The 11395-nt window shown below is 39.1% G+C and overlaps 1 protein-coding gene across 1 annotated transcript; it reads right to left on the reverse strand.

Moving 5' to 3' along the window:
- Nucleotides 1–10354: 10354 nt before the first annotated feature.
- On the reverse strand, nt 10355–10906 carry LOC149077141 (uncharacterized). The gene has a single exon (XM_089242349.1). It carries the CDS (start codon nt 10904–10906, stop codon nt 10355–10357), a length of 552 nt encoding a protein of 183 aa, XP_089098475.1.
- Between the last annotated feature and the right edge of the window lie 489 nt (nt 10907–11395).

An 11395-nucleotide genomic window follows, 5' to 3' on the forward strand; every position in this document is an offset into this window, starting at 1 on the left:
GACTTTTTTTACAAAAAAAATGTTTCGGTTTTTCCCGTTTTTTGCATGAAGCGTACTTGAAGTTTTATTCTTCACTGAAGTCAAAGATGGAAATTATTTTTCAACTTAAAAATTATATTAAGATAATTGCAACTATAAATAAGAATATTGATCTCTCACGTATTTGTCTGGGTGAACGTTTTATTTCGTTGAATTCGTTTTAATCCACTGCAACTTGAAGTAATGCTTCATTTCCCGCCATTGTGATTTTTTTCATGATTTAAACAATATCTCAAAACTTTGTTTTCTTGGAGATGTGCCGTATTTTCCCGTATTTGGAATCCCAATTTCCCGTATTTCTTTCGAGGAAATGCGGTCAGCCTATATTTGCATCTCTATATCTTGAACGCTTCTCTAACTTGGGCAGATTTCAATGGAACCGTAGGTGTCAAACTTAGGTTTTACTGTGAGTTTTGAAAGGGGTAATTTATTTACTTTTATATAGGGTATCCTGTGCAAGTGCTGATGCGGCCTTTATTTTATCAACCGCCCTTCTTAGATTTATGATTTTAATTTTAAAAATGCACAAAAGACGTTAAAAAGTTATTCAGCACCAGCTTTCAGAGTCAAAATAAAAAAATAAAAATTTTTGTACGTCCTCCCCGTTCTCAACTTCCAGTTGGAAAGTTGTTGTCCTGTATCGCCCGTGGCAAACAGAAAAAAATTCATGCTTCTAAGTGCGCTTAGTTATTCGCTAAGTTATTTGAATTCAAAGATCAGCGAGAAAAGCTATGGAAGATTAGCAAAAAATAACGAACAACGCTCCCGTCCCTCATTTATGCTATCGTTTCCCAACTTTTTTCCGATTTCTGAATTCGAATAAATCACCGAATATTGCACTTACAAAACTTGGGATTTTTTTTGTTGCCCTCGGGTGAGACAGAACGTTCTAATTAAAAAATAGAAGACAGGAGGGCCGTACGAAAAAATTTATATATTCTCTTTTATTTTGTTAACACTGTATTTTTACTCGTGAAACTGGTGCAGGGTAATTTTTGAACGCCCCGTTGAGCATTTTTTGAAATTACTTATACCTTTATTAATTTATACCTTTACGACGGACGGGTGATGAGATAAAGGCCACATTAGCACTTACAGGACATTCTTTATATAGAACCGTTTATATAATACACCAAATCACTTTCACCCCATTGGCTACATCTAAGATTATTGAGTAGACGGCATCAAAAAATGCCACCATTATACAGGGTGGCCTTCATTCTTGATCCACACTCGCCAGACAGGATTTTTGATGGAGCTCTAGGAAAAAGTCCTTTCTATATTGATGAGAAAGTGCATGAAACTTTAAGATGAATTCAATTTTTTTCCATCGGGTAGTGACTATACATTAGAGCTCATGCAACCTTAGTCTATGCACCGTTGAAAAAACATACATGAACGTAAAAAAATGATTGCATTTTCTGAAGATTTCCATTGCGAAATATTTTTTTAACAAGACATTTATACCGTATCAGTAATTTTTTTGGAACACATTGTTTTGTTTTGCTTACTTTAAGTTTGCTTTATTGATTTATGTTCAGAAAAAAATCTGTATTAAAATCATGTTCTTCCTGAATAAGTAAAATGAGAAATGAAACCATCAAACTCTATAATTCACTCATTTTAAATCAGTTAACCAATACAAATTCTATAATTATTTCTTATGCGAGAAATTTGTTTGTTTGTTTGTATAGATGGTTGGTAATATCTATCACATATTGATAATATTTGTCCTCTTTTATTTGTTTATATAGATGTTTGTTATTGGATCGATATATGTCAATTCTGAAATCAAATCATTATGCTCATTATTTTCTGAATTTTTAATTAAATTATATAGACATATGTTTTTATCGAAGTCATCAATGACAGTCATTTGCAATCAAACAATGAGAAACATAAACACTTTTTTAAACATATTTTTAACCGTTTATCTTCTGTAATGAATTTTTAATGCATAAACACATGAAAAACATTCAAACTCTACAGTATTTATAATTCAATTACAATAACCGATAAACGGGGTTTTTCACGAAGAGTATCCGGAGGTAATGGGGGGAGGGGTTATATAGTTGATTTCAAAATTGAAGTAAAATATGACATACGTCAGTAAAAGAAGAAAAAAAATCCATCTCTATAATTATTAATCGAAGGAAATGTGAGTATATATTAAAGTTTTATACGGCCCACAACCCAAAAAAATTGTAACAACTAAAATTTGCGTCTCTATTTTATACCGAAATACTCGTACTATAGAGATTTAATTGAAATTTTCTGAGGTATCAGTCATTGTAGTTAATTATTTCTGAGTCATTTCAAAAGTTGTGGAAATATTTAGAACCTACTTAATACTCATTTTAGCAAATAAAAAGTGACAAAAAATCTAACATTTCAACTACCTGTATCTTGGCAAATTCCTGTTTATATGCGACGTGATATTTTCAGTATAGTAATCAGGAGTGAATTTTATGCTTTGACACTTTTTGATTTGGCGACAAATAACAAATTTTGTTTTTTTATATATTTTCCGAATTTTACAATCATAAATAAATTTCTCTTTTCATAAATTATGATTCAGCAATACAAATTTAATTTCTTCCTGACACTCTTAGTGAAACACCTCTGAGAAAGGTATTATGAAAAATAATTACACGGATATTTATTATTTCTTATTTTTGATTCATCAAATTTCAGCCCCAGAAAGTCAGTCTCTATGAATATGATATAGAAACTAGAAATAATGGTATTCCGTTGAGGAGATGAGTTCATCACATTCATTTGGTAGCAAAATATGAGCAATATGTTCATGCAAATTAGAACAGAATATTCTCGTCGGATCGGAGCCAACTCATTTCACGATGCAATATCAAGGGTCTGAAAAACAGCCGAATTTTTCTAATTATTGCTGAATACGTACATATTCGAAATCCTTTCGGTGACTTGCAAAGTATTGGAAAACAGAATCGATATTGAGTTTCTCCCATCTTTTGGATTTAACGAGCACATTTGTTCCCCCCCCATCATCCTCTGCCACATTTTCATTCTACCAAAGGCTTTCATAAGCTTTTGGATTTAATTTCGCTGATTCATGAAAGGTTTAGATATTACTTCGGCTCTAGAGTGAAAATTACGGAATCGGCGTTAATGAAAGGCTTAAGTATCAACTTCCGGAAATATATCAGGAGTTTTATCTTTATTTTTATACGGAGAATATCCACTCTGCTGAAAACTTGACCAAATATCGTACTTCCTGATTCAACAAGAAAAAAAGTTAACGATTTCATTTAACGAAATTATAAGATTTTGGAATTTGTTAAACACCAAAAAAAAATTATATAAATTTGCAATAAATTATTTCTTAGCCAAGTAAGCTAAGAAATATAGATATATCTTTCATATTTACACGATAAATTCTAACTTGTAATAGGTGTTATCACGGATGAATACCGGGTGCCCGGCATAAAAATATCTAAATGTAATAGCATATAGTGAGAGGACAACGCATTAGTACATATAAACTAGCCAGCAAATGAGAAAATATCCAAATGAACGAACACTCAAATCCTTACATCTGATTATATCTCAAGCTCCACCGAAAAACTATATCGCTTTAGCAAATCAATTGTTAACGGCACGTGGTGAAACTTTATTACATCATTTCAATTTTTTCTACATATCACATTATCGTATAAACAGTTACATAGTCGTGTAGAATGAAGTAAAAAAATTATCGATTTACAATTAAATCGAATTCTGTAGCGATTTCGTGTAATCGCTTTAAGGAATATAACTGAATATGTATTAATAAATCATGATGGACCATATCGAATGCTTTTTGAAATTCGAAATAGATAACGTCAATAGTTTTGGTCCATACTAAAATATTCGCCCCATACGTTGCTTTCGAAATAATTGCATCATTGAACTCATAAATGAACCGTGAGCTGTTCGGAGAAAAATGGGCAACTATGCACTTGTTAATGTCTTGCCGCATTCATTTGGCCATGCTGCAATCATGTCTAAGTAGGTCTAGGCAGATCTCTGTCACTTGATTTCCTGACTTTATTTCCTAGCTTAAAATAGCCAACTAGTTTAGCTTCCCATCATCGGCGAATTTACTAAAATTCCCACCAATAAACTTTGGGAGTGTTGCAATAAAAGCGAAAATGTATGAAATCAAGGACACTCTTAAATTTATGGGACTCCACTTGTTGCACCTGTCCAATCAGAAAATTCCCCATTCACCGCATGATTTATCCCGCAATAAGGATTCTATACAATTCAACCAGTTACCCTAAATTTTTATGTTATGTGAACGCTTCAAGAGCTTACGATGTGTGGTGGAAACCATGGAATGATTTTTGGAAATCAAAGCATACAACGTCGATATTTTTGCCTTTGCGCAAAGCCTCATTCACATGATCATAGAAGCAAAGGAGCTTGATTACAGACAGACCGACATGACCCCTGACCGCCCAGAGAGACTATCTTGGGATGGTTTGCGTTCTTTCCCAAGGGGATGGACGGTCTCGGAGAGAGCTTGGTTACATATGATTTTCCATTCTTGAACCTTTGCTGGTTCTCTTTCTACACATTATTATTCTCCATCCACTCATCATCCAACTCACTGGGAAAATCATGTTTAGTTCATTAAGTTGTATCAGAAATGGTGTTTTACCACAAATGATTAATATAATGCTTATTAGGCTGGTATTACACTATAAAAGTTTGTTTATCAACTTGAAAAATGCAACCAAATAGGCGGATCGGTCAAGTTCGCTTGAATGTCACACATGTGCTTATTAGTTATATTTTTAAAGTTTTGTAAAATAATTTGTATCAAACTTCTATAGTGTTATACCTGCCTTAGGGAGGTAACAATTTTAAAAATAAATTTTCCTTTGCTTCAGGCGTTTTGTCTTCATTGATTACCTACGTTTTTAGTTTTAAAAGATAAACCGGGCATTGATAAAAATTCAAAAACATCCATCGATATCGTTCATGTTTAAAAGTATCACTTCACTGAATCGTATCTCACGGATTCAAATATTGCTGATCCTATAGATGATTTTTGGACATAATGCAGTGCCCGGGATAGAAGTATCACAACTAGAGAAGAGGTATGGGGAAGTGCGCATTTCCTCACTCATGAAAATGCTGCTCCGTCGATAGGTGAATTGTTCCAAGTTTTTATACGAATTTTGTACCAAGTTCGTACATGCGCTCTGTCAATAATTGCTTTGGGACGATTTTCATAGTAGTTGCGCTGGCTAAAAATGTGAAACCCAATTTCAAAATATCTCCCTAGAGTTTAATCAGGCCTACGACATTCATAATTTAGCATAGTACGTGACACAGGCAAAATAAACTGTCAATTTCGTTGCCTTCGAATCCGAAAGGTAAGACAGCAGTTGCAGAAATGCTCCGTCTTCTCTTTTATTCAGCACTTTCAGAATAAATGAAAATCATTTTTTAGAAGCAAAACTTGACGATGGTACACAAAAGACAAATGGCACATTCCAACATGAACCAAATCGTTAGAAAATGAATGAAAAATGCTTATGAAGTGCATATGCGGTTTAGAAGTAGAAGTAGCCCGCAGACGCCAGAACATAATAAAGTTCAGTACGTGCTTAGGCTAGCTGAATTCAAATCAGTGACGCGTGCGTGTTAAACACCGTGTACGAACCAAATGAAATGTAAACCCTTCCACATGATCTGAAACAGCTCTTGCTGTAGTTGCTTTAATAACATCACATATGCTTTTTTCGGGTTCGAAGACCGTCGTCCGTTTGAGTTTGTTCTCAACGTTTCCCCAACACTAGTGGTTGGCATCATCAGGAGAATTGATAAACTGGATCAAAGTCAAGTTTTCCGGAGTCTCAGACCAGACCAGACCAGAATTAAATTTTATCTCCCGGGCCTGGCCCTTTCGGGCCAACTGCGGGCTTACAAATTGTAGCCACGGGGACTACGTGTGAAGAGAAAAGACAAGAGAGTATATGTAAGTTAAAAGTGCATGTGTAAAAAGAAAGTTGACAAGTTCGGGAAAAAATGATATGGTCCTGGTCATGTTTAAATTAAGTTAAATTTAAACGAATTTTGCAGAAAAGATGCCGGCGCAACCCCAATTTTTTAGTACGATTATTATTTTAGTGCTTTCTGCTGTGAAGAAAGCTAGAAAGGCGATTTTTCTTCAGCTACGCCACTGCTTCGCATCTAATTGGCTGCGGAGTCCTGGTCATCTCTCATTGGCTGGACCTGAAATCGATACTATTAGTAGAAGAAGGGAAAATTTAGAGATAGAGTTAATCGATTATTTCAAAGTTGGGAAACGATAGTAAGAGAAGAATAAAAAATATTATTTTTTTTTTTTTTCCAACTCAGAATTGAGTAAAGTAAGGGTTTTTTTTTTTTTTTTTGAAGAGAATTTTTCATTTTTTGACAGCAAAAGATGGTGAAAGGAAATGAAGAATTAGAAGATTTTCCGATAAATAATTTTTAAAATGAGATGAAGTCGCTTATTTTATGAGAATGTTCCCTGCTTCAGTCAGGAACTTATTCAGGATTGATCTTTTATCCTTTTTTGAAGCGCACTTCATAATGTCCTCCATGCAAGACTTAGCGAATTCAAACATATCATAAGTCGAATTTGAACTGGCCGCCGAGTCATCCGAGAAGGATATCATTGTGGAGCCGTCTTGGTCAGCTTCCTTGGCCGGCATCTGGGCTGCCGGTTTGACGGAGGTCAGTTCTGCATCGGAGGAGATTTTTTCTAAGTTTTCTCTGGAGTCCGTAGACTGATTTTTCACCAAGTCCGTAGAGTGGGACTTCGTTTTTTCTTGGGGCGAGCTTTGACGGCCCCTTTTTCCGGGTTTGTCCTGCTTTTTCGGCGTAGGATTTGCATCGGGTTTCGCGGACTTAGATGGCGTCTCGCTGATTTCTTTATCACTTTGCAATTTCCTGTGACATCGGAAATTTTCCCACACGCTACGGGGAAGAAATGTCGTGTTGGTGTAGACTCTACCAGACTTTTCGTAGGTGGCGGTCCGCACTGCAACGCTCGGTTTCTTGAGTCTTGGCTGAAAAGTATTTTTGTCATTGGCTTCCAGAGGTTTCCCGTAGAGTTCCGCGCGAATTTTTCCAAGTGCTTTCTTGTAAGCGGCACATCCGCGGTAGGTACTGGGGTGACCAGCCGTCCCGCAATTACAGCATTCAGGCTGATCTATCCCGCGGACCTTCTTACACATCCGAACTGCATGAAAGTCCTTACATTTGAGGCAGCGCTGAGGTCTGTCACATGGGCTGCCCTCACATTCCCATGACTGGCACCGATAGCACTGTCTCGGCGTAAGTCTATTAGGGTTCCTTTTGAACCTAGTGATGGTGACAGCTACGAAGGCTAGCTGTTTAAGGTCGAAGATGGCTTTTGACTCTTCGTTCTCTGGCAGTTCGATTTTCCAAAGCGGGAGGTTTCGCATCCGGGCACGTCTCCTTCTAGAACGGAGTTGTTCAATGGATTTTGCACAGAAACCTGCTTCCGCTAAGTCGTCGCGTAAGTCCTCTGTTGGTGTTTCCGGGTCCATTCCGCGAAGCAGAATGAAGAAGGAATCGGCACCAATTGCAGATTGCCTGTTCACCTCGATGTTGTTATCCCGGAAAAATTTTAGTGCAAGTTGACGGTCACCATCATTTTGGAACCAAATTTTGTGTTGACCGCCACTGAACTTAACGCGGAAGTCACTTTTACAAAGATCACTGATTTTTTTCCCGACTTTTGACCACTGGCCGCGGCATCGGATCTCCAGAAAAAATGTCCCGTATGCTTTTTGCGATGTCCCGTGTGCTATTTCATTTTTTCTCTCCGGATCGGGTGAAGATGGTACCTCATCCTCGCAGATCCATTGCGATTGGGCGATCAGGACGTCAGTCTCCGTCGGGGCGGGGCTTCCTCGGGCAGGCCCGTTTCGACACCGCTCATCTGGAGTCCCCGTCCCGTCACCAGGTTGCTCGGGAGCGGCAGACGTGGGTACCTCTTCTTCCGTCGAGGGAGGTGTGACCCCTTTGGTGCTCTCGACGCGTGATTGGTCGGTTGGAGCCTTGGCTTCAGCATGGGCGGAGCCTTTGGGAGACTTTTCATGGCTGTCTCTTGGGCTTTGCTTGAGTCCCTTTTTCGGTTTTTTTCCGGGAATCTTGTCCGGGTTTTTCTCAAGTGAGTTCGCAAATCTTTGGCAAAGCAAGATGTCAAGTCGGTTGAACAGTGATGGCGTCTCAGCTAGTTTGCATTTTTCATGGACCGATAGATCCTTGACAGTGCTCCATATCTTTTGGTTATGCTGGTCCCTCTTTTTCTTGTCGGGGATCTCTTTTGTTAACCATATGAGCTTGTCCAGGATGTTGTCGCTGGAGCATGGCTTGAATTTGTTCTTGCTGGCCTGCAGTAATTTGTAGAAGGCTTTGAAGTCGTGTTCAGCTACATGTATCAGCTGTTCGGCTGCTGCGGCTATGTCGTCAGCTTTGGCTTCCTTGTTCCAGCATAGTTTTTCCAAGTCAGACCATCTCCAGTTTTGGGGGCCCAGAAAAATATCGTGGAAGTAACAATTAAACTGAGTTCTTTTACACGTCATTTCTTATGTATTTAGGTATCCGACTGAGTACGGATTGTGTTTCAAACTTTAACTGAAAATTAATTTTAAGGGTGACTTATAAATTTCTAAGTCCGATATGCTTTGGTATCGGAGCGATTTTTTGCATGACCGTCCCGTCAAGTTCAAGTTCAAGGATTTCTGGCGGGGCCTATCTGTTTGCAGACATCTGGACCGTCCCGTCCGGAGTCTCAGGTTGTATTTATAGACATAAGTGGCTTGAACTACACTATTGTTTTGCGATTGGTCAGTTGATTCTATGGCTGGCAGCGTATTGTAAACAGTTGTTATGCTGGTAGAACCTGATTGGCTGTTGTCATCATTCTGTTGCTGGACCTTGAAGGGGAAGGTTCTTGTTCTTCTGAGAGCTGGTGTCCAGGATCTGCTCAATTTCAAAGTTTCTTCTCTTCTATTATAGCTGTTTTTGTGCTTGTATATTTCAATAGCCTCTCTGTAGATTCGTGGGAAGAAGTGGTCAACATTAGCTATTACCTGTGTTTTGCTGAACTGTACACTGTGGTTGTCGTAAAGCGCATGCTCTGCCACCGCCGACTTTTCTGTTTGGCCCATTCTGCAGCATCGTTCGTGCTCTTTTATTCTCGTGGCCACAGATCTTTTTGTGGTTCCAATATATACCTGACCACAGGTGCACGGTATTCGGTAGATCCCCGGTGTTGATAGAGGGTCACGGTGGTCTTTTGCTGATCGCAGCATTTCACATATTTTTCTGGTTGGTTTGAAAATGGTCTTTATACGATGTTTTTTCATGACCTTGCTGATTCTTGCCGTCACTCCGGGGATAAAAGGCAGCACAGCTTTTCCAATTGATTGTGACTGCTCATTCTCCGTTGGTGATTCCTTGATGGAGCGTAAGGCTTTCTTGATGTCGTCTTCCGTGTACCCATTAGAGCGGAAAACTGATTTTAAGTGCTCAATCTCTTTACCTAGATCTTTTCCTTCACATAGTCTTCTTGCCCTCTCGATCAAGGTTTTCAGTACGCCTCGTTTTTGGTGAGGATGATGATTGGAGAGCTTATGCACATATCTGTTGGTGTGAGTAGGCTTACGATAAATGCTGTGGCCTAAACGTTGACCTTGACGGCTGACCAGAACGTCCAAGAACGGGATCTGTCCTTCTTTCTCTATTTCCATAGTGAACTTGATGTTCGGATGGATTCCGTTGAGATGGTCCAAGAATCGGTGAAGATTTTCTTCACCATGCTCCCAAACAACGAATGTATCGTCAACGTAGCGGAGCCAAATTGTTGGTTTGAGAGGCGCTGTTGTTACTGCCTGCTCCTCGAATTTTTCCATAAAGAAGTTGGCAACTACCGGGCTCAAGGGGCTTCCCATAGCTACTCCATCCGTCTGTTCATAGATGACGTTGTTCCAGGTGAAATAGGTTGTAGTAAGGCAAAGCTGGAAAAGGCCTACTATATCTTTTTAGAATATTTCATCGAGTAGTGCTAAGACGTCTTTCAGTGGCACCTTGGTGAACAATGATACGATGTCGAAGCTCACCAGTATATCATCAGGTTGCAAGTTGATATTTCTTATTTTTTCGACGAAGTGACCAGAATCTTTCACAAATGTGCTTGTTTTTCCTATGTGTGGCTGCAAGATGGTGGTTAACACCTTGGCTAGATTGTAGGTGGGAGATCCAATGGAACTCACAATCGGCCGCAACGGAACCAGTTCTTTATGTATTTTCGGCAAACCATAAAGCGAGGAGGAAGTGCTTCTGTTCTGCAGATACCTTTTTTCTCATTCTCAGGTAAAGACGAGGATTTTACCAAACTGTTCATCTTCCTCAGGATCTTTTGTGTTGGGTCTTTTTTGAGCACTCTATACGTTGATGGATCCAAGAGTTCTGTCATTTTACGGCCGTATTCTTCTGTCTTCATTATTACCGTTGCATTTCCCTTGTCTGCTGACAGAATGAGAATATCTTTATCGGAGTTGAGGCTCCTAATCGCTCGTAGTTCAGCTGCTTTTAGATTTCTCCTGGGTGGCTTGGCTCTTGTCAGAATTCTGGATGTTTCTACTCGTATTTCTTCTGCTTGCTCTTCTGGCATGTTTCTCATGGCTGCTTCAACATTTGCGATGATTTCTTCAGTGGGAATTTCACGTGGGGTGATGGCAAAATTTCCTCCCTTGGCGAGCACTGATACTTCGTTTTCTGTAAGCACTCGATCTGTCAAGTTCACCACAGTCTTTTTCATGTCAATGGGTGGATGCTCAAGCCGGCATTGGTTGGAAAAATAACCAGAGAAATATGTGAAATGCTGCGATCAGCAAAAGACCACCGTGACCCTCTATCAACACCGGGGATCTACCGAATACCGTGCACCTGTGGTCATGTATATATTGGAACCACAAAAAGATCTGTGGCCACGAGAATAAAAGAGCACGAACGATGCAGCAGAATGGGCCAAACAGAAAAGTCGGCGGTGGCAGAGCATGCGCTTTACGACAACCACAGTGTACAGTTCAGCAAAACACAGGTAATAGCTAATGTTGACCACTTCTTCCCACGAATCTACAGAGAGGCTATTGAAATATACAAGCACAAAAACCGCTATAATAGAAGAGAAGAAACTTTGAAATTGAGCAGATCCTGGACACCAGCTCTCAGAAGAACAAGAACCTTCCCCTTCAAGGTCCAGCAACAGAATGATGACAACAGCCAATCAGATAACTCCACATCTCTC

Source organism: Pholcus phalangioides, unplaced genomic scaffold (genome assembly GCF_987345545.1).
Source record: "Pholcus phalangioides strain wild (caught in Gottingen) unplaced genomic scaffold, Ppha-v1.0 ptg000015l_1, whole genome shotgun sequence".
Lineage (NCBI taxonomy): Eukaryota > Metazoa > Arthropoda > Arachnida > Araneae > Pholcidae > Pholcus > Pholcus phalangioides.